Source organism: Oncorhynchus keta, chromosome 34, assembly GCF_023373465.1.
Source record: "Oncorhynchus keta strain PuntledgeMale-10-30-2019 chromosome 34, Oket_V2, whole genome shotgun sequence".
Taxonomy (NCBI): domain Eukaryota; kingdom Metazoa; phylum Chordata; class Actinopteri; order Salmoniformes; family Salmonidae; genus Oncorhynchus; species Oncorhynchus keta.
In genome coordinates this window covers 25,464,360-25,488,669 of record NC_068454.1, presented here as the reverse complement: position 1 = coordinate 25,488,669, position 24,310 = coordinate 25,464,360, and the positions used below count along the sequence as shown (strand labels likewise).

Here is a 24,310-nt window from a genome sequence, read left to right as displayed (position 1 = left end):
GGACGGATGCATGCAGCTGAATGCGGTAGTATGGCGTCGTCTTGTGGTGGATATGAAACATTATGTCGGAGGCACCAGGACCGGGTTTTTCAAAACTGTTAGTCTATAATGCTCTTTTTCGCTATCCAGGATACAATTTTCTGAAAATAATCGGATAGGGTCATTCAGGTCCAAATACCAAAATATAAAGATCACAGAAACCGTAATTTCATTGCATTAAACAGGCCTACTCATTGCCACCTAATACTGGACAGCTATCTACGCGTTCACTGTCATGGTGAATCAGAAATGAGTAAACTACGTGAATTAAGGTAAAGATAATAAAATAAATTATATTAGCCTCTGTATTTCGCTTAAGTAGGTAGCTAGGATGCATTTGCATTTGCATTTGTTTGACACTTATCAATATAAGAGTTGACCACATTCCTATACTGCAGTCAGTTTAACATCCCATCACTGATGTTTGCACTACACATATGCCACAAGCAGGTTACAAAATATCATTGTGGAAGACTCATCTCATCCCAGTTATGAAGACAGTGCTGCGCGCCCCTTGTTATGTTACTTTACTCCGCCCGGAAGCGGAAGACTCGGGTAAATTAAATTCTACAAAATTTGTCAGATTCCATTTCCACGGAGCTGCATTTTAACGCTTCAAACTCCTTTCCAACCCACAACACAATGGTAGGTATAAGTGTTTATTGAAACATTACATACGATGATGTTTAGAAATCTGATGCTAAAACTTTTACTGTGGCGCACTTTGCCTGATGCAATTCACATGGACCTCAGTTGTCACTGATTTCAATCCTCTTCGTATATATCCGAAGTAATTGTTGGGATACAAATTAACAGTTTTTATGTCAAGGGGACATTTACACGGCAAATATAAGTCAGAAAACAATGTAAATGCATAGGATATGACGGTGTAAGACACGACTAGCCTTTGGGTAAATAGTTTAGGATAGGGCAAAACATCTCAGGTGAGAGACTAACTCGATTTTAGACAACTTTTAATGAATGAATTAATAAATAAACCGTCCTTGACAGCTTGCGAGATATCGCCCGACACGTTGCTGACTGTGGCCTATCTGTTTTAGTAGCATTTGTTCTGCTTTGGATTTTATCCGTATTATCTTTAGACTGTTCTAGTCCTACTTTCCCGATAGCGATGGATTTTAGGTTTATGAGTGTTTTAACTTTACGTCGTCCCTACAATGGTCGAAGATACAACATGCGTTTCCAAAAACACCACGCAGGGAGAATGTTCGCGCTGGAGGATCGAAATAAAAGCAGCGCTGCTCTCGGATTAGCTTTCTCCATTCAAATCATACTTTACCATTCTAATTATTCCACAATACTGAAGACTCATCAGTTTCTATAGGGAAATAGCAACCACTGTTGCAAATATCGTTGCGCATTATCCTAAACAATGCACGAAATAAAGTAAAGAATTATAGACAGTAGCCAGTATGATTGAAATATATAGTATTGTAGGCTATAGGCCTACTGTATTTCCAGTATATTTTAGTGCAGTTATGTCGTTTTTCATTGGAAGCATATGCTACTTTTATCGGTTTGTAACAATTGCAAAGACATTGGCAACTTTAGTCAACTTTGTTTTTAAGTTATCAGGGTCACAGAGAGACAGACAAACGTATTCATTATGTGTTTAGTGGAGATGTTCTGTGTATTAGTTGACGCGGAAGGGGAAAACATGATTTAATGATCACTTTGCTATTCGATGATTGGTCTGAGGCAGTTGGTAAAGGAGCGTTTCAAAGTTAAACTTTTTAAGGATGGTCTTCCTGCCAGTGTGCTTCTTGGTCAAATAAATGATCAATATTTCAATATCTTATTTGGATGGGAAAGGAAGTACAGTAGCAGGGCAGGGCAGGCCAGGCCCCCTGAGGCCTGCCCATAACACTGTCCCTGATGAGTTTTATTTTGATTTCAATAACAATTTTGTTAGTTTAATTTGTGAATTGACAAATATAAACACAAATATATAAATAGTTGATTTTACAAATTGTTCAATATATTGTTAAACATAAAATACTCTATGGGGAAATCAAAATTCCAGAGTGCCACCTCTGCTAGTTTTTGAAGTAATCAACCATTTTACACAGAGAAATTGTCATAGTTGGCAATGTAACCAATCACAGCCCTCGTTTTACTTCTATCATTGCACGTGCTGCAATTCACCAGCAGAGGGCGACCAGTTTGAATCCATTTTCACATTCCCTCTGTTGGTAATACTTACAAATTTGATCATAAATCTCTAAAAGTAGCAGACATCCCCCTCTGGAACTTTGACATGCCTGTAGAGTATATTACCGTATAACCATGTCACCGACGGTTATGGATGAAGACCGTCATGACAATAAAATAACTGTTGTAACCATTTAAAAATAAATACAAATGTGTGTATTTTTGGAACTAACTGCTGACTGAAGGACGGGATGGCCAGGCATTCGTGCCTTAGCCGCAGCAAGATGTTACATTTTTCAGGGGGTTCTGCAGCACCCTCAGCATCCCTACTTCCTGCGGCTATGAGTAATGCTGTTGAGTGCGTTTCTGCGGTAACATGGACTCTTAACAACGTGATGAAACTTTGTTGCTCCTTGCTGAAACAAGCAAGGTGTTGTGTCAAACGAGCCCCATACAATGCAGCAGCGGCACACACAGAAATAGAATGAATAGAACAGGCTTTATTCTATTTCTATGGCTGCACATGCAGTCAGGTGCGGAGGAGAGAGAGAACAAAAAAGTCAGAATTACGGAGACCGCTGTCATTTGGCTGGCCAATTACCGTCATCCAAAATTCCATGACTTTCACAGCCCTACCCACGTGCGAACACACAAGAGACACCCACATCAAAGCATGAAAGCATGCCTCCAGGATTTAAATCAAGGCTAAATCAGTCAGTTCAGCCCCCCTTTAACCTTGAACACCAAATTATGGTCATTGTCAATGGTAAAGGATAATTATTCATTGTTTATGGGTGAAACGTCCAAGCTGCATCTGCATTAAACAATTTGATCTCAATTAGTTTAATGGAAATATACATTTAGATCTTCTGAATTATGTAAGTAACTACTATTTGATCAAACTTTAGAGCAGATCGTGTCAGGAAGCATCATCTGAGTGTCCTTTAAACTCCAAGCGGGCTCTCATGTGCCTTTTACTGAGTGGCTTCCGTCTGGCCACTCTACCACGAAGGGCTTTGGTGGAGTTCTGCAGAGATGGTTGTCCTTCTGGAAGGTTCTCCCATCTATACAGAGGAACTCTGTTACTCTGAAAGAGCTCCAATCTGGTTCTTAGTCACCTCCTTGACCAAGGCCCTTCTCCCCCCAATTGCTCGGTTTGGCCAGGCGGCCAGCTCTAGGAAGAGTCTTGGTGGTTCCAAACTTCTTACATTTATGATGAAGGCCACTGTGTTCTTGGGGACCTTCAATGTTGCAGAAATATTTTGGTACATTTCCCCAGATCTGTGCCTCGACACAATCCTGTCTCAGAGCTCTACGGACAATTCCTTCAACCTCATGGCTTGGTTTTTGCTGAGATTTGTTTTACTACAATTTCTAAAAACTTGTTTTCTCTTTGTCATTATGGGGTATTTGGGTGTAGCTTGATGATAATTTTAGAATGACAGTAACAAAACAAAATGTGGAAAAAGTCAAAGGGTCTGAATACTTTTCGAATGCACCGATTGTTAGACTAATGTAGAATACTAATTCATCATTAAGTGATCTTGTGAGACATTGATTCAACTTTGATCAAAACTTTCTTTAACAAGCAGCACAACACCCCTGGGCCTGGGTAAGGCCAATATGTCATAAATATCACAACTTTGATAAATCATTTCTCAATTATGCTAGATAAAAATGTCAAATATACAGTTGTGGCCAAAAGTTTTGAGAATGACACAAATATTAATTTCCACAAAGTTTGCTGCTTCAGTGTCTCTAAATATTTTTTTGTCAGATGTTACTATGGAATACTGAAGTATAATTACAAGCATTTAATAAGTGTCAGTCTTTTATTGACAATTACATGAAGTTGATGCAAAGAGTCAATATTTGCAGTGTTGACCCTCCCTCTGCAATCCGCCCTGGCATGCTGTCAATTAACTTCTGGGCCACATCCTGACTGATGGCAGCCCATTCTTGCATAATCAATGCTTGGAGTTTGTCATCATTTGTGGGTTTTTGTTTGTCCACCAGCCTCTTGAGGATTGACCACAAGTTCTCAATGGGATTAAGGTCTGGGGAGCTTCCTGGCCATGGAGCCAAAATATTGATGTTTTGTTCCCCGAGCCAATTAGTTATCACTTTTGCCTTATGGCAAGGTGCTCCATCATGCTGGAAAAGGCATTGTTCCTCACCAAACTGTTCATGGATGGTTGAGAGAAGTTGCTCTCGGAGGATGTGTTGGATGGATGTGTTACCATTCTTTATTCATGGCTGTGTTCTTAGGCAAAGTTGTGAGTGAGCCCACACATGGATGGTCTCGGGATGCTTTACTGTTGGCATGACACAGGACTGATGGTAGCGCTCACCTTGTCTTCTCTGGACAAGCTTTTTTCCGGATGCCCCAAACAATCGGAAAGGGGATTCATCAGAGAAAATGACTTTACCCCAGTCCTCAGCAGTCCAATCCCTGTACCTTTTGCAGAATATCAGTCTGTCCCTGATGTTTTTCCTGGAGAGAAGTGGCTTCTTTGCAGCCCTTCTTGACACCAGGCCATCCTCCAAAAGTCTTCGCCTCACTGTGCTTGCAGATGCACTCACACCTGCCTGATGCCATTCTTGAGCAAGCTCTGTATGGTGGTGCCCGATCCCGCAGCTGAATCAACTTTAGGAGACGGTCCTGGCACTTGCTGGACTTTCTTGGGTGCCCTGAAGCCTTCTTCACAACAATTGAACCGCTCTCCTTGAAGTTCTTGATGAGCCGATAAATGGTTGATTTAGGTGCAATCTTACTGGCAGCAATATCCTTGCCTGAGAAGGCCTTTTTGTGCAAAGCAATGATGACGGCACGTGTTTCCTTGTAGGTAACCGTGTTTGACGAAGGAAGAACAATGATTCCAAGCACCACCCACCTTTTGACTCTTCCAGTCTGTTATTCAAACTCAATCAGCATGACAGAGTGGTCTCCAGCCTTGTCCTCTTCAACACTCACACCTGTGTTAACGCGATATTCACTGACATGTCAGCTGGTCCTTTTGTGGCAGGGCTGAAATGCAGTGGAAATGGTTTTGGGTTATTCAGGTCATTTGCATGGCAAAGAGGGACTTTGCAATTAATTTCAATTCATCTGATCACTCTTCATAATATTCTGGAGTATATGCAAATTGCCATCATACAGACTGAGGCAGCAGACTTTGAACATTTTATATTTGTGTCACTCCTACAACTTTTGGCCATGACCATTGGAAGGACCATTGTATGGATTAAATGCTTTTTGTCCTGATTTCATGAAGTCACCCATGACATATTTTGATTTGGATTATTCTAAGTTAAGTGGCTTTACATCTGGTAACAGAGTTGAGGTAATGGAATTGAATCATGTGTCCTTGAGCTGTACTACACAAAAATGGTTGTGAATGTCATTCTCTTCATGGTGATGTATCCTAAATAGGTACGCAAAGGTAGAAATATGCAATATCCTCCTTTGCATGCATATTTCTGTATTCTACTCTGGCTATTATTTTAATGCGCTCCGCCACCAAACAAGACCAAATTTGGTTGCTCAGGATCGGACCAAATTTGAACCAATTATAACGTCTATGGCTTTGTTTAGCTGATCTGATTGGGCTTTTTTTCTTCTTTTCAAATAACCATTATTGGGCTGCCTGTCTAAACGCAGCCCAAGTGTCACAAGTTTGGACATCAAAGTACAGAACGGTGGAGTTCAGTACATTATAGTGTACTCAAATCTAGTGTGCTCTGCGATGCACAGAACTAATCTTCTACTGTACTGCACAGGACTGTACTGATCTATACTCATTTTCTTTACTGTGCTTTACTGTAATGTACTGTACTCTAATGTGTGTTGTCCGAACTAGTGAAACATAGACATCTATGATTGGTTCAGATTTGGTCTGGACCAGATTAAATCTGAACCAATCATGGACGTCTATGTTTGGGCCAAATGATGGCTGGTCAAGACCTCTGTGGATGTTGAAATGAACGTTGGTCCAGACCGGACCAAAAAACTAGTTCTGTGGACGTTGAAATCAATGCCAGGGCGGACTGACCAAATTTAAACAAATTTTCAACGTCCATCGATTTCCTATGTAGGCAGGACTTGTCCAGACTTTTCACACTCTTGCTTTAACCACCAGATTACAGATAGAGAAAGAAAAGTTATCAGTTGAACATAACAGAAATTCTGTCACCGAGAATCTTTTTGATCACTTCATGAACAAAATGTAAAAAACAAACTAATTGGTAGGTCTACCTTTACTTGTTACTTCTTGTTACTTGGGAATGGAATTTCAAGGCACAAGGCAATGTTTCTTAAACTTACAGGAGACAAAAAAAAATGCATCCTAAACAAAATATGTTGATATTAGATGGCAGGGGTCTCAATTTCAGAATTATTGTATTTAGATGTACAGTGGGGCAAAAAAGTATTTAGTCAGCCACCAATTGTGCAAGTTCTCCCACTTAAAAAGATGCGAGAGGCCTGTAATTTTCATCATAGGTACACTTCAACTATAACAGACAAAATTAGAAAAAAATAATCCAGAAAATCACATTGTAGGATTTTTATTGAATTTATTTGCAAATTATGGTGGAAAATAAGTATTTGGTCACCTACAAACAAGCAAGATTTCTGGCTCTCACAGACCTGTAACATCTTCTTTAAGAGGCTCCTCTGTCCTCCACTCGTTACCTGTATTAATGGCACCTGTTTGAACTTGTTATCAGTATAAAAGACACCTGGCCACAACCTCAAACAGTCACACTCCAAACTCCACTATGGCCAAGACCGAAGAGCTGTCAAAGAACACCAGAAACAAAATTGTAGACCTGCACCAGGCTGGGAAGACTGAATCTGCAATATGTAAGTAGCTTGGTTTGAAGTAATCAACTGTGGGAGAAATTATTAGGAAATGGAAGACATACAAGACCACTGATAATCTCCCTCAATCTGGGGCTCCACGCAAGATCTCACCCCGTGGAGTCAAAATGATCACAAGAATGGTGAGCAAAAATCCCAGAACCACACGAGGGGACCTAGTGAATGACCTGCAGAGAGCTGGGACCAAAGTAACAAAGCCTACCATCAGTAACACACTACGCTGCAAGGGACTCAAATCCTGCAGTGCCAGATGTGTCCCCCTTCTTAAGCCAGTACATGTCCAGGCCCGTCTGAAGTTTGCTGGAGAGCATTTGGATGATCGGGAGAAGATTGGGAGAATGTCATATGGTCAGATAAAACCAAATTAGACCTTTTTGGTAAAAACTCAACTCGTCGTGTTTGGAGGACAAAGAATGCTGAGTTGCATCCAAAGAACACCATACCTTTCTGGTAGTTGTATTCTAAAACCCATTTTCCACCTGTTTGACAATAAATGAAAGCTTTTGCTTACTCCGAAATTTTAGGATGGAAAATGGTTGAATGTATACCTTCAGAAAGTATTCATACCTCTTGACTTTTTCCACATTTTGTTCTGTTACAGCCTGAATTTAAAATGGATTAAATTGAGATTTTTTTTGTCCCTGGCCTACACACACTATCCTATAATGGCAGTGGAATTATGTTTTTAGAGATGTTTACAAATTAATTAAATGAAAAGCTGAAATGTCTTTAGTAAATAAGTATTCAACCTCTTTGTTATGGTAATTATAAATAAGTTCAGGAGTAGAAATTTGCTTACCAAGTCACATATGTTGCACGGACTCAAACTGTGCAATAATACTGTTTCACGTCATTTTCAATGTACCTCACAAATACAATAATACTGTTTCACTTCATTTTCTACAGACCTCACTCATACAATTATCTGTAAGGTCCCTCAGTCGAGCAGTGAATTTCAAAGATTCACCCAGAAAGACCAATGAGGTTTTCCAATGCCTCGCAGAAAGGCAGGCAACTATTGGTAGATGGGGAAAAAAAACATACATTGAATATCCCTTTGAACATGGTGAAGTTATGAATTACACTTTGGATGGAGTATCAATACACCCAGTCACTACAAAGATACAGGCGTCCTTCCTAACTCACTTGCTGGAGAAGAAGGAAACCGCTCAAGGATTTCACAGATGCCAATGGTGACTTTAGAACAGTTACATACTCTTGTTTAATGGTGGTGATAGGAGAAAACAACTGAGGAACGATCAACAATGTTGTAGTTATGCCACAATACTAGCCTAATTGACAGAGTGAAAAGAAGGAAGCCTGTACAGATTATTCCCGAAACATACATCCTGTTTGCAACAAGGCACTAAAGTAATACTGCAAAAAAATGTAGTAAAGCAATTAACTTTTTGTCCTGAATACAAAGTGTTATGTTTGGGGTAAATACAATACATTACTGAGTACCACTCTCCAAATTTTCAAGCATAATGGTGGCTGCATCATGTTATGGGTATGCTTGTAATCTTTAAGGACTGGGGAGTTTTTCAGGATAAAAAATAAACAATGGAGCAAAGCACGGGCAAAATCCTACAGGAAAACTTTAGTCTGCTTTCCATCAGACACTGGGAGATTAATTCACCTTTCAGCAGGACAATAACCTAAAACACAAGGCCAAATCTACACTGGAGTTGCTTGCCAAGAATGTTCCTGAGTGTCCGAGTTAGTTTTACCTTAAATCTGCTTGAAAATCTACTACAAGACATAAAAATGGTTGTCTAGCAATGATCAACAACCAATTTGATATGCTCCTATGAATGTCACATGTTGGTGCTCATGGGTCCTTTTTACATGGAAGTGACTCACTGTAAAATGTTGCCAGCAAATCTCTTACAGTACTATAGTAGTAGTTTGTTGTTTCTAATATCAGGTGGATGCTATTAAACCCATAATTTTCAGCTGGCTGACAAATGTTATGATAATGCTCCAGGACTGTACATTGCGTGTTGCTGTGTTCCAGCCTGTTGTACCCTTTGCTGGCCAGGCATAAAGGCAGGCAGGTGGACAGGCAGGGCAATCAAGCAGACAGGCATCTATGTGGACAGAAAGGCAGTAGTGCTGAGCGATTAGTGCTTTTTGGGGTCGGTTCACTTTCGGTTTGACTATAAAAAAAATAAATAATGGATTTTAGTCCCTTTTTTTTCTTTAACCATTTAATGCAATCTGCATTGTGTGGATTGAACAACACAGAATAAAACAATTAATACAATTCCCATGAATAAAGTCATCAAATAAAACAAATGTAATATCCACAACTGAAATATTTAGTTAAAGTAATGTTAATAACTGCCAATTACCGCTTATCACATATAACCATTATTTATTAACATTAACATCATATTTCAGTGGTGTATATTACATTTGTTTTACTTGATGACTTTATTATTTAATCTCTATAGAGCTGCTGTCTGAAGAACTACAAAAGTAAATAAGGCATACTTTTATGACTGCTGAATACCAAAGATCAATCACTTAGATACCTTGCGAACCAACATCTGCTATCTATATCGCCTCACGATCACACATTCTTCTCTCTTCCGTAGCAGTCATAAAGTAAATAGACCGGACAAGTAGATGCGCAATGGATTATGCTAATTTGAGTTCATTACCACATTTTTATGCACTAAAATATGTAGAATATACTCCCTACTACATCGTACAGTTCAAGCTGGATCTGATTTATCAAATAATTTAACCGATGTCGGTTAATCACTCAGTAGTAAGACAGGCATGCAGTCACAGGAGGTGAAGATAATGTCCACAGACAATTTTTGACAGGGTGGAAGTCACTGTCCAGTCCTGTGGGCAATTCCAAGGTAACAGTGATGCGGATTACCAACAACGACGAGACGGCCTACAGGGAGGAGGTGAGGGCCCTCGAAGTGTGGTGTCAGGAAAACAACCTCCCACTCAACGTCAACAACACAAAGGAGATGATCGTGGACTTCAGGAAACCGCAGAGGGAGCACCCCTCTAGCCACATCGACGGTACAGTAGTGGAGAAGGTGGAAAGTTAAGTTCCTCGGCTTACACATTACGGACAAAGTGAAATGGTCCACCCACACAGACAGCGTTTTGAAGAAGGCGTAGCAGCGCCTCTTCAACCTCAGGAGGCTGAAGAAATTTGGCTTTTCACCAAAAACACTCACCAACTTTTATAGATGCACAATCGAGAGCATCCTGTCGGGTTGTATCACCGCCTGGTACGGCAACTGCTCCACCCACAACCGCAAGACTCTCCAGAGGGTAGTGAGGTCTGGGTCTGCACAACGCATCACCGGGGGCAAACTACCTGCCCTCCATGACACCTACACCACCCGATGTCACAGGAAGGCCAAAAAGATCATCAAAGACAACAACCACCCAAGCCACTGCCTGTTCACCCCGCTATCATCCAGAAGGCGAGGTCAGTACAGGTGCATCAAAGCTGGGACCGAGAGACTGAAAAACAGCTTCAATCTCAAGGCCATCAGACTGTTAAACAGCCATCACTAACATTGAGCTGCTGCTGCCAACATACTGACTCAAATCTCTAGACACTTTAATAATTAAAACTGGGATGTAATAGTCACTTTAAACAATGCCACTTTATATAATGTTTACATACCCTACATTACTCATCTCATATGTATATACTGTACTCCATACCATCTACTGTATCCTGCCTATGCCGTTCGGCCATCACTCATCCATATATTTATATGTACATATTCTTATTCATTCCTTTACACATGTGTGTGTATAAGGTAGTTGTTGTGAAATTGTTAGATTACTTGTTAGATATTACTGCATGGTTGGAACTAGAAGCACAAACATTTCGCTACACTCGCATTAACATCTGCTTACCATGATGTATATGACCAATAAAATTTGATTCGATTTGATACTCAATGTTTCACTTTAAATTGTATGTCAAACAAAAAACAATGATAATGTTAAAGAAACCAATTGTAAAGTTAAATAAACCAGACAACACTATGCACTATTATTTTAACAAATACCACAACAAATTGTACAAAAACACATTTGCTTGAAGAACAGTGCAGATGCAAAGTTTGGTTATAGAATGACGGCACAAATCGCCATTCTGTTCCCCAACTTTGCATCTCGCTCTTCTTCAGCTGTGAAAGTGATAGACATGGGTTGAACTTGACACACAACTTCTCCTACCCTTTTTTATGTTTATATAACCTGTAAACCAGGGTCATGGTCAAGTTTGCCAACAGCAATTATTTTTGCTGGGTCACTCTCTAAACCACTGCACTGTTATTTAGGCATAGGCTTCATCCCAAATGGCACGCTAGGCTCTTTACATATAGGATGAAGGTGCCATTTTGGACGCACTTTAGTGGTCACACCCGGTCTGCGTGCCTCTACTAGGGGATAGAGGGTTGAAGTGACACATTTTATAGGTTGTGGTGAGGATATTCACAGAGAGGCAGGGGTACCAGAGGTGTGAAACCTTTGGCTGGATCCAAGCAGGAAAACACTGACACGTGTGTGTGTGTGCATGCTTTGTTAGTCCTGGAGCGTCTTTAGGTCAAGCACAGTTTCTTCTTCCTCAGGATATATCTGGGATAAATCTTAACTTCACATCGCCTCGACGACGCTCTGTTTGAATTGAAACGGAAATTTAGGCTTAAACTCGACCCTGTCGGAATGAGAGTTTCACAAAAATACCAAAAGTGATGCTATCATAAGCAATGTGTCACTTTGTTCTTAAATAAAACGTAGTCTTACATTTCAGATTTATTTGGATTGGAACCCAGTCTGTTTGACATATCCAGGATATATAATATTTCGTGAGAGTTTGAGACTCTTCTTGACTTGTCAGGTCTGCCAGTACTTGGGTCATTCAGGCTTGTTTGGGATCTAATGCTACATGATATTGCTTCAGCTTTATTTGGTAGAACTCAAAGGTCCAATGCAGCCGTATTTATATCAAATCATTTGTGGGTGTAAATGGCATGTTATAGAAGGCTCCATACAACTTTTTTGTGATTTCACATTTTTGAGAAACTTACCCCAAACAGCAAATTCCTCATCCTCGTTGTGTAGTATGGGGGCCCTGAAGAAACATGAACAAAGGCTCCAAATTCACCCAAATATGTTCTTCTTCTTCTTAATAATTTGTATGTGTTTCTTCAGGACTTGCATCCAAGTTTGCAAACTTCAAGTTAATTAGGATTTTAAAGTGCATTTTACACAGAGGACACAGCAGAGGAAGGTGACACCCTGGCGCTGCATTGCTCTGTGATACATCACAATGAAGAATGGAGTGTGTTTGTGTCAGTCAGTGTAATGCTGTGGTAGCTGACTGCACAATGTCAGTAGAAAAGGATGTGCGTACGTGTGTGTACGTGACGAAGCAGTGGGGTGGCTGGCAGGCCAAGGTATTCTGTTACCGCTCTAGACGAAGCAGTGGGGTGGCTGGCATGCCAAGGTATTCTGTTACCGTTCTAGACGAAGCAGTGGGGTGGCTGGCAGGCCAAGGTATTCTGTTACCGCTCTAGACGAAGCAGTGGGGTGGCTGGCAGGCCAAGGTATTCTGTTTCCGCTCTAGACGAAGCAGTGGGGTGGCTGGCAGGCCAAGGTATTCTGTTACCGCTCTAGACGAAGCAGTGGGGTGGCTGGCAGGCCAAGGTATTCTGTTTCCGCTCTAGACGAAGCAGTGGGGTGGCTGGCAGGCCAAGGTATTCTGTTACCGCTCTAGACGAAGCAGTGGGGTGGCTGGCAGGCCAAGGTATTCTGTTACCGCTCTAGACGAAGCAGTGGGGTGGCTGGCAGGCCAAGGTATTCTGTTACCGCTCTAGACGAAGCAGTGGGGTGGCTGGCAGGCCAAGGTATTCTGTTACCGCTCTAGACGAAGCAGTGGGGTGGCTGGCAGGCCAAGGTATTCTGTTACCGCTCTAGACGAAGCAGTGGGGTGGCTGGCAGGCCAAGGTATTCTGTTACCGCTCTAGACGAAGCAGTGGGGTGGCTGGCAGGCCAAGGTATTCTGTTACCGCTCTAGACAGTCGTGGTTCAGATAGCCAGATTGCAGCTCTGAACCCCGGCATTATTTCTTGAATGGCACCCTATTCCCATATATTGCACAGCTTTCGACAAGGGCCTTTAGGGCTTTGGTCAAAAGTAGTGCACTGTATAGCGAATAGGGTGCCATTTGGGATGTAGACTGCGTCATTATATTTGACCACAGAATGTTTGAATTTGTTTAACTTTGAACTGGACTTTATGAAAGAAGTTTGGCATAACGAAAGGCCCTTGTTGGCACCGATATAGAAGGCCTATTTTCCCAGAAGTTTTCTTTTTATTTATTTATTTATTTTCATTTAAGCTTTATTTGTAAGGTAATCTCATTGAGATAATTTATTTTTTAAGAGGGCTGTAGTAGGATTGGATACTATGGTTGACCCATTTTGACTAGTCTATCTATGCAACACTGCATAAAAAAATAAACCATCATAGTAGTGCTACTGTGCTATAGTGTTTGTTTTAGAAGGTCATAACCGATAGCTGGTTAAGAAAAACAATGTATGTCCGTATAGAAGCAAAATCTCTGACAAGATAAACACTGGATACTGTATTTGTGCATTTTCTTTGCTGATTAAAGGCAATTTGTATTTTTACTTACAAACCAACCCCCCGAGACACACCACATATGTAATGCACAACCCAAAGGGGTTGGAAGAACTATTAAATAACTTATGTAAGCCTACACAACTATTGAGAGGAGGATGGCTCATAAAAATGGCCTGAGTGAATGGAATTGCATCAAACACATGGAAACCATGTAAATGATTTGATTCCACTCCAGCCATTACCACTAGCCTTTCCTCCCCAATTAAGGTGCTACCAACCTCCTGTAGCCTACACTCTTAAGTTCAGTAATGAGTTTTGCCAAGATATTTTCTCTTAAGACGTGACAACTTTATTACAATTTTAAACTACTTGTTGGCTGAATGGAGTTCTTACTAAGCGCTTTGTTTTGGGGTGGGACTTGGTGTTCAATAGCGCACACTAGCAAAACATTTTGCAATTAAACACAAGTTCAGAAAGTACCTCTCCATTCCATTACCTCCATTGTCCACAGTATTTCCTTTCTGGTTGTGTGTCTTTGGGATGTGGTGGCAGTCACGATTTAACTGATGGATGATGGGTCACATTTGGCCCATGATGTGGAAACTGGGCATCTTTAGTTCTGCTGAAAGGGGTTAGCGGGTCAGGGTTCAGGAGGTTGGTGTGTGAAATGGGTGCAGACTGGGACCTATACTGAACAAAAATATAGAAGCAACATGTAAAGTGTTGGTCCCATGTTTCATGAGCTTAAGTAATATATCCCCAAAATGTTCCATACGCACAAATTTCTCTCATTTCATTTACATCCCTGTTAGTGAGCATTTCTCCTTCGCCAAGATAATCCATCCACCTGACAGGTGTGGCATATCAAAAAGCTGATTAAACAGCATGATCATTACACGGGTGCACCTTGTGCTGGGGACAATAAAAGGCCACTCTAAAATGTGCAGTTTTGTCACACAACAAAATGCCACAGATGTTTTGAGGGAGTGTGCAATTGGCATGCTGACTGCAGGAATATCCACCAGAGCTGTTGCCAGATAATTGAATGTTAATTTCTGTACCATAAGCCGCCTCCAATGTTTTAGAGAATTTGGCAGTATGTCCACCCGGCCTCACAACTGCAGACCACGTGTATGGCGTCGTGTGGGCAAGCGGTTTGCTGATGTCAACGTTGTGAACAGAGTGCCCCATGGTGGCGTTGGGATTATGCTATGGGCAGGCATAAGCTATGGACAACAAATACAATAGCATTTTATCAATTGTAATTTGAATGCACAGAGATACCGTGACGAGATCCTGAGGCCCATTGTCGTGTCATTCAGCCACCATCATCTCATGTTTCAGCATGATAATGCACAGCCCCTTGTCGCAAGGATCTGTACACAATTCCTGGAAGCTGAAAATGTCCCAGTTCTTCCATGGCCTGCATACTCACCAGACATGTCACCCATTGAGCATGTTTGGGATGCTCTGGGTCTGGATCAACGCTCTGGATCGACGCGTACAACAGCGTTCCAGTTCCCACCAATATCCAGCAACTTCGTATAGCCATTGAAGAGAAGTGGGACAACATTCTACAGGCCATAATCAACAGCCTGATCAACTCTGTGAAGGTGATGTGTCACGCTGCATGAGGCAAATGGTGGTCACACCAGATACTGTTTCCTGATCCACGCCCCTACCTTTTTTCTTAAGATATTTGTGACCAACAGATGCATATCTGTATTCCCAGTTATCTGAAATTCATAGATTAGGGCCTAAGGACTGATTTCCTTATAAGAATTGTAACTCAGTAAAATCTTTGAAATAGTTACATTTATATTTTTGTTCTGTATAAATATAAGTATCCTCTTTACAACATGTTTGGTCGCAAGGGAGTTTGATATTGATGGGCATGATAACAGCTGAACAGTCTTCATTCTGACCAAGCTGGACAGCAGCATAGACGTGCTGTGGTGTAGGATACAGACCCACACACACAGACATAAATAAACAATGTCTCACACTCATAGTTCTCTAGGTCTTTACCAGGCCAGGTGTTTTCCTTGGTCAACGTTAAGCTAGTTTCGTGTTGCCATACCTCAAATCACATTGATGTCATGCCTCCCTTGGAGGTCTGGAGAATTTTTTTTATTGCAAAACCGTTTTGAATGGTTCCCTGGCTCCCAGATGTTACATTTCAAGAACCCTCCCCCCACATGGGGGTGCTGTGTGTTATGTTCATCACTGTTTTTAAGTGTGGCTCACAGTGTGCGTTTTATTAACAAATGTTTTTTTTTTTAACTTAAAGTGTAGTACGCTGATAAAGTCAAACCTCACGACATGTTCTGAAGCGCTCAGGTGAGCGAGAATTTTTCCATGTAGCCATTCATCCGACGCTGGCTTTGCTTTGCTACCACATGAAAATATCTTTAAGATTGCCCATTATTTTGTTTTTGTAAACTCTAAATCACCTTTACACCACACACTGAGTCGCATACGAAGCTCTCCCTCGCCCTCCATTTTGCATATCTGACAATAAGTTTGAATTCTACGACACCTTGCTGTGACACTCGACAGATGTGGCAGGGCTTGCAAACTATCACGGATTACAAAGGGAAACCCAACTGCAAGGGCACCAGCTGTTCCGGACTACTGTGTGATCACGTTCTCTGTAGCGGATGTGAGTAAGACCTTTTTGAAACAGGTTAACATTCTGTGTGTAAATTGGTCACCTCCCTGACCGTTGCCCAAACTAATTTCTGCCATGGAACTTCCCTGGTTCGCGATGAGGCTACTGTTGTGGTTTGTTTGGCTGCCTTTTAGTTTCCCTCCAGTCTCTGTGCTGTGGTTGGTTTGGCTGCATTTCAGACCGGGAAAGGAAAGAGTCTGCTAATCCACTATTGTTCTGCAGTATCAGCACTTTCAAAATATTTATAAGGAGGTATGGACCAGAGGCAGCAGCTTCAAATTGCCTGGCTTAGCACACCCTTATACGTAATAGTCGTATTTTGGCTTGAGGCAAGCTTTGCATCCCAAATTGCACCCTATTCCCTACATAGTGCAATACTACCCATGGGATATGGTCAAGTAGTGCACTATATAGGGAACAGGGTGCCATTTGGGATGCAAACCCAAATGGGTTCGTTAGTCAGTATGAGTGGTGTAAGTGTCTCAGTGTCTGATCTGGTGGATAGGCCTGTAAGTGCAAAGAGTGATTATCAACACAGCTGCTATAATAAAGCCTCCACCCAATTTGTAAGTCGCTCTGGATAAGAGCGTCTGCTAAATGACTTAAATGTAAATGTAAACATTACACTAATCTCGCTTTCCCTCTTCCCTTTCTCACACTCTTTTATCCAACATTCCATCTGCATATGAGACCTTAGGCTGTCATTGTAAATAAGAATTTGTTCCTAACTGACTTGCCTAGTTAAATAAAAAATTAAATCTTAGTTACATAAGTATTCAGACCCTTTGCTATGAGACTTGAAATTGAGCACCGGTGCATCCAGTGTACATGGATCATCCTTGAGATGTTTCTGGAACTTGATTGGAGTCCACCTGTGGTAAATTCAATTGATTGGACATGATTTGGAAAGGCACACACTTGTCTATATAAGGTCCCACAGTTGACAGTGCATGTCAGAGCAAAAACCAAGCCATGAGGTCGAAGGAATTGTCCGTAGAGCTCCGAGACAGGATTGTGTCGGCACAGATCTGGGGACGGGCACCAAAACATTTATGCAGCATTGAAAGTCCCCGAGAATACAGTGGCCTCCATCTTAAATGGAAGAAGTTTGGAACCACCAACACTTCCTAGAGCTGGCTGCCTGGCCAAACTGAGCAATCGGGGTAGAAGGGCCTTGGTCAGGGAGGTGACCAAGAACCCAATGGTCACTCTGACAGAGCTCCAGAGTTCCTCTATGGAGATGGGAGAACCATCCAGAAGGACAACCATCTCTGCAGCACTCCACTAATAAGGCCTTTATGGTAGAGTGGCCAGACGGAAGTCACTCCTCAGTAAAAGGCACATGACCACCCACTTGGAGTTTGCCAAAAGGCACTCTCAGACCATGATCGAGGAAAGGATGAATGGAGCAAAGTACAGAGATATCCTTGATGAAATCCTGCTCCAGAGCTCTTAGGACCTCAGACTGGGATGAAGGTTCACCTTCCAACAGTTCAACGACCCTAAGCACACAGCCAGGACAACGTAGGAGTGGCTTTGGGACAAGTCTCTGAATGTCCTTGAGTGGCCTAGCCAGAACCCTGACTTGAACCAGATCAAACATCTCTGGAGAGACCTGAAAATAGCTGTGCAGCAACGCTCCCCATCCAACATGACCGAGCTTGAGAGGATCTGCAGAAAAGAATGGGAGAAACCCCCCAAATACAGATGTGCCAAGCTTGTAGCATCATACCATACTCAAGACTCCAGGCTGTATTCGCTGTCAAAGTAAAGAGTAAAGGGTCTGAATACTCAATACTGTAAATGTAATATTTCTGTTTAGTTTTTTTTGCATACGTTTTCAAAAAATTCTAAACTGCTTTTGCTTTGTTATTATGGGGTACTGTGTGTAGACTGATGAGAAACAAATACATTTTAGAATAAAGCTGTAACGTAACAAAATATAGAAAAAGTCAAGTGGTCTGAATGCTTTCCGAATGCACTGTAGATACACAATTGACAAAAATTTGCTTAAAATCTTGGGTATGATACTTAAGTTGTTTGAAAAGTGCTAAATTCTCCAACCCCTCCCCCCATCCGTATATACTCCATGCTCCCTCTTCACAAAATGGCAGCACAAACTGTCAAGTGAATATCAGTTCATTATCTGCAGAAGTGTTTTAAGTTCGACACTCTTTGCATTGTCAAGATGTCTCACTGTACCTCATTTAAATAGACAATACTATTAGTTAATGGTATTTTCTAATTACCCCTTTTTAGATTCCCACACATTTAGATAGCTGTCTGTCACCGCCATTGTTTTGAGAGTTTTGTGTTTGTTTATTTATTTACATTCCTTTATTATTTCAGATGATTACTCTGGAAATAGAAGTAACATAATAATAGCCGCCGCCTCTTGTCCCTCGAGGTTTGGCCTATACACTCCAGTGAGAACTCCCTCCTTCTGTCTATCCCTCTATCCTCCCTTCAGAAAGAGCTGATCCACAACAGGAAATGACTCGGCACCAGCACGCAATCTTTCAACTAAACCGACATTTTCTGCTCCAGTTGTTGTCAGTTGGACATCTTGCTCTCTGTATCTATCCATCCATCCACCCTGTCTGCCTCTGTCCCACATCTCTGCCTGGCTGAGTGGGAACTACTTTTACATTTGATGGCTTTGGAAGTGACCTTAGTATTCTTGGAAGAATTCTTAGGATATAATTCTGTCAGAAGGAGGAATTCCCACCAGGTATTATTAGTGTTGTGTGTCGTGCGGATTGTTTTGTGTTCTTCTGCTTCTTGTTCTTGAAGAGGTTGTCACATTTATTAATTTGGTGTTCTGGTCGTAATTCATTTAGCCATCTAAGTTATGGAAAGAAACAAATTGTGTGTAGTCTTGTTTTATCTTGTTTGTATGATATATCAACTTATTTTCCAAAGTCAGTTCCGTTATTGGATATTTGCTCATTTACAGCTCAACACTGTTCTGTTCTGTCAGCATACATGGCTATCATGCAGGATGATGTTATATTACAAGCATAGGCATGTTTTCATACCTTTCTTTTGTATTGTTAAATTAGGCTTGTTTGTGCAAGGTGTGTGTGTGCGTGTGTGTGTGTGTGGCTACCATCTAGTTTCATAACAATCCACTCCCTCCTATTTGCTACAGGTGACTTGCCCCCTGCTGTAGCGACCAGGCCAGGGGAGAGGAGGAGTTGTGGATCCAGGAGCGGACCATGGAGCAGTGTGAAACTGCTGCGAGCCCCAGCATAGATCACCCATGGAAGGCAGCGACAATAATGAGGAAGGCCTGGATTCAGAGCAGAGACTCCTGGCAGGGCCTCTCTGAGAGCCAGGACACCCAGGATCAGGAGGGTTGCAGCGAGAAGACACTGTGTCCAGATCCCACTATGGAGGAGAAGACAGCCCCGGCCGAGGAGCCTGGTACGTTGGGATGAGCTACAGAGGGAGCAGCAGGCATAAATAATTATAGTTTAGCTTTTTACAGCTCAGTACAGCTCCATGGAAGTCACGATGAAACAATAAAGCCTACTTAAGGTCTTGTTGCTATATAATTACCAAGCCCAAAAGGGAATAAAATCCTGCAACAGCAAACAGATGATTATTTATTTTTATCCAGTTGTAATCTACATTGTAGATTGAATGTTAAATTGCATTTATAGAAAACTGAACAGTTGTACATGGCTTTGAATTGCTCAGTTTTTTTCTCTCAGGGCCCGTCCCTAAGAAGATTGCGAGCTGGCTCAAGGACTGCAGGTATTGTAGTGTTGCATTATAATGAAACCTTTACATTTGCATGTAAATAAAACTCTTGACTGTCACTGTATATCAGGGTGGCTGGTGTGGAATGCCTAGTGACTAGCTCAGTCAGCATAGTGAGGAAAGTAAATGCTTACTATTTTGTCATTGTCACTTCTAGGCCATCCTCAAAGACATGCAGTTAGACATCATTTGAAAAAAGACTTGTTGTTAAATGGGACTGGATGGCTAGCTTCTCGGGATAGTCAATGTTTGGTATGACTATTGGTTACTTTTTACAGCTTGTTTAGTATACTTAAATATATTAAACATTAAAATAATATACTTCAAATACGAGATGTATTTTTATAGTATAACTATAATATCACTACACTTCAACACACTTATTAAAAGTGTACTTTATATTCATTGTTTTTTCATCCTATAAATATATTATCAAACTTCAACACATTTCAAAATACACTTGGAGTTGTTTTTAAGTTGTAGCATAGATTTTTTTTAAATGAAACTGCTTGCATGATACAGTGCTTTGCAAAAGTATTAATACCCCTTGGATTTCTTCACATTTTGTGTTAAGTGGGATTAAAATGAATTTATTTGTCATTTGTTGTCAACAATTAACTCTAAATACTCTAATGTCAAAGTGGAAGAAAACAATGAAATAATAATTAAAATATAGTCATTACATAAGTGTTCAGCCTCTTTGTTTTGGCAAGCCTAAATTGGTTCAGGATAATTTGTCTTATCAAATCACAGAATATGTTACATGGACTCTGTGTGAAACAATAGGGGTTGACATAGTCATAAAAAACATTACGGTTCCTCTCCTCCATACATACATCTGTGAGTTCCCTCAGTCAAGTATTGAATTTCAAGCACAGTTAACTACAAAAAGCCTCATAAAAGGGCAGTAGATCGGTAACAATATCAAATCAGACATTGAATATCTGTTTAAGCATGGTGAAGTTAATAACTACTGTATGCTGTTGATTATGTATTAAACCACCCAGACAAATCAAAGATGGTCATCCTTCTGAGCTGCAGTACAGGAATGAAACTGCTCATGAGGCCATTGGTATTTGTAATATAGTTACAGAGTTGAATGTCAGTGATGGAAGAACTGAGGATGGATCAACAACATTGTAGTGACGCCACAAAAATGATTTAAATGACAGAATGAAAATAAGAATACAAGTATTCAAAATTCCAAAACATACATTTTGTATTTAACAAACAAGGCACTGAAGTTTTACTTAAATCTGCTTGAAAATCTATGGCAAGATTTGAACATTTCTGTGTAGCCATGAGCACGAACATCTTGACAGAGCATGAAGAATTCTGAAAAGAATAAAGAGATAATCTTCAAGACTTGTCCGGGAAGACTCCCAGCTGTAATGGCTGCCAACGGCGTTTCCAGCATGTATTGACTCAGGCATTTGAATACGTACGCAATTACTATATTTTAGTTTATTTTATATTTCATTTCTAGCGATCTTTATTCTTTTTATAGATATCTTCCACTTTAATATATTATTTTAATCAATTTTAATCCCACTTTAACAACAAAATGTGAATACATCCAAGGGGTATGAATTATGAATTACGTGGTCCTTCTGTGGCTCAGTTGGTAGAGCATGGCGCTTGTAACGCCAGGGTAGTGGGTTCGATTCCCGGGACCACCCATACGTAGAATGTATGCACACATGACTGTAAGTCGCTTTGGATAAAAGCGTCAGCTAAATGGCATATATTATATTATATTATATTATTATTATATGTTGCAAGTTACTGTAGTTTCACTGGCAATAATGTGTTTTGAAGTGCTTTCTGAATTCCTGTTCAGAAGAGTGCAGCAAAAGTTGAAAATGATAGCATCCTTTTTTGCAGTTGAAGGTTTGATTTATAATATGATATTGTTTCTCATATTTAGTTTATTCAAATGTTTTGATGTTCATTTTCAAACTGAATAATGTTGTACTTTTAATTACACATTCCATATTACACATGTATTGAAATGTTAATGAGGAAGGCCTGGGTCCTTAATGTGAACCACCAAATGTGTTAAATACAAATGGTGCACAGTTCTCAAAAGTGTTACTTGTAAATAGCATGTAATAATAACATTGGCATAACATTGGCTCAATTCCAATAGCTAATGTGGTTAATGAGTCAGTGTATTTGTAAAAGTATACTTGAAACACATTATAAATACACTTTTTTTTGCAAAGAAAATATAGGAATTCTAATCACAATACAATTTTAGTATATTTCTAATTTATGAGCAATACACATAAAATGTACTTAATGTGCATTCAAATAATATTTGTTTTGCTCTTCATCTGATACTAAGAAGATACATAAAGTCCCAATTTATATCATTTTAAATATATTTAATATACTTAAGTGCTAATAAAATACAAATCAAATTGACATTAAATGTATTTAAAATTGTTCTAATTTGATCATATTAAATATACTTAAAATATGAAGTATGATTTGAAGTATATTAAAAAATAAAAAATAAATAAAAATCCCTGCTTGAGTTTGCCTGCGTGACAGGTTAAATGGCTCCCGGAAGGATGTTGCTTACTATTAGGGTTTACTAGGGTTCATCGCTGTACTTTAGTGCGCAAGTTAAACAAACATTACCATGGATAATTTATTCAGTCAAATATTCTAGTTGGTTGAAAATCCCCCACGAACCTACGTACATGAGTAAGACCGAGTGAGATAGTGGGAGAACGCAAACAGAAAATCACATGATGTTGATTGAGGGTTTTACACAATGTCAATAATGTCCTTTTATGAAATATTCATTATGGCAAGGCGCTGGTATAGGCCTACAGACGTCTGTTCCAAGTTTAGTTAACCTAGATGTTACATGAAGAATTAGCACATAGACTTGAGTTGGTCTGACTGACTCATTATAGAAGTACAGTAAGATTTGAATAGAGTAGGTCACATCAGAAAGCATAGGTCTGGGATAGTGACCATATGTAGTTTGATCTATAGACGGTGAGGTAGAGACCTAGGAGCCAGCTAGAGCAGGGTTAGGGATGTTATGTAGCGTGCTACCTTAGACGAGAGCAGGGCGCTCCAACCCTGTTCCTGGAGAGATACCGGCCTGTAGGTTTTCACTCAAACCCTAATCTAGCGCGCCTGATTCTAATAATTAGCTGGTTGATAAACTGATTCAGGTTGGAGAGCCCTGCTCTAGTCTAAGGGCAAACAATAGCAATGTAGCACATGTTATTTATTTTTATATATGTTTTATTTCACCTTTATTTAACCAGGGAGGCCAGTTGAGAACACGTTCTCATTTACAACTGCGACCTGGCCAAGATAAAGCACAACAGTGCGACACAAACAACAACACAGAGTTACACATGTAATAAACAAACGTACAGTCAATAACACAATAGAAAAAAAAAATGATACAAAGTGTGTGCAAATGAGGTAATATTAGGGAGGTAAGGCAATAAATAGGCAGTAGTGGTGAAGTAATTACAATTTAGCAATTAAACACTGGTGTGATAGATGTGCAGAAGATGAATGTGCAAGTAGTGATATTGGGGTGCAAAGGAGAAAAAAAAACAATATGGTGATGAGGTAGTTGGATGGGCTATTTACAGATGGGCTATGTACAGGTGCAATGATCTGAGCTGCTCTGACAGCTGATGCTTAAAGACAGTGAGGGAGATATGAATCTCCAGCTTCAGTGATTTTTGCTCCACTGGAAGGAAAGGCGGCCAAAGAAGGATTTGGCTTTGGGGGTGACCAGTGGAAAATACCTGCTGGAGTGCGTGCTACGGGGGGGTGCCAGGGTGACCGGTGAGCTGACATGTGGGGCTTTACCTAGCAAAGACTTATAGATGACCTGGAGCCAGTGGGTTTGGCGACGAATATGGAGCAAGGGCCAGCCAACGAGAGCATTGTTCTGTGTGTGGGATCTTTATGTCAAACAAGATTTGCATGATACAGTAACTATAGTATTACTGTACAGTAGGATTGGGTGTGACTTGATCTGCTGATATGTGGGTAGTTGACAAAAAGATAAAACGGTTGTAGTGTTTGTGTATGGGTCTTCCTGTGTGAGGAAATGAGCCAGCACAGTGTTAGTAGGACACTAGAGACCAGGGGTGTTG

General features: G+C 40.6%; 1 protein-coding gene across 3 annotated transcripts in view; it reads left to right on the top strand.

The window, feature by feature from the left end:
- The first annotated feature begins 581 nt into the window (after positions 1-581).
- Positions 582-24,310, top strand: part of LOC118366866 (protein ITPRID2-like) — a 63,265-nt gene continuing 39,536 nt past the window's right edge. For 2 of the 3 annotated variants that reach the window (XR_008090141.1, XM_035749658.2), the window contains exons 1-3: positions 18,879-19,134; positions 19,555-19,829; positions 20,120-20,162. Coding sequence is in view for 2 of the 3 variants with exons in the window: in XM_035749658.2 (XP_035605551.2) it covers positions 19,622-19,829; positions 20,120-20,162 (251 nt within the window). In the remaining variant the exon portion in view is untranslated. Of the gene's footprint in view, positions 685-18,878; positions 19,135-19,554; positions 19,830-20,119; positions 20,163-24,310 lie in introns of those variants that run through there. The other variant, XM_035749657.2, reaches the window with a different exon arrangement.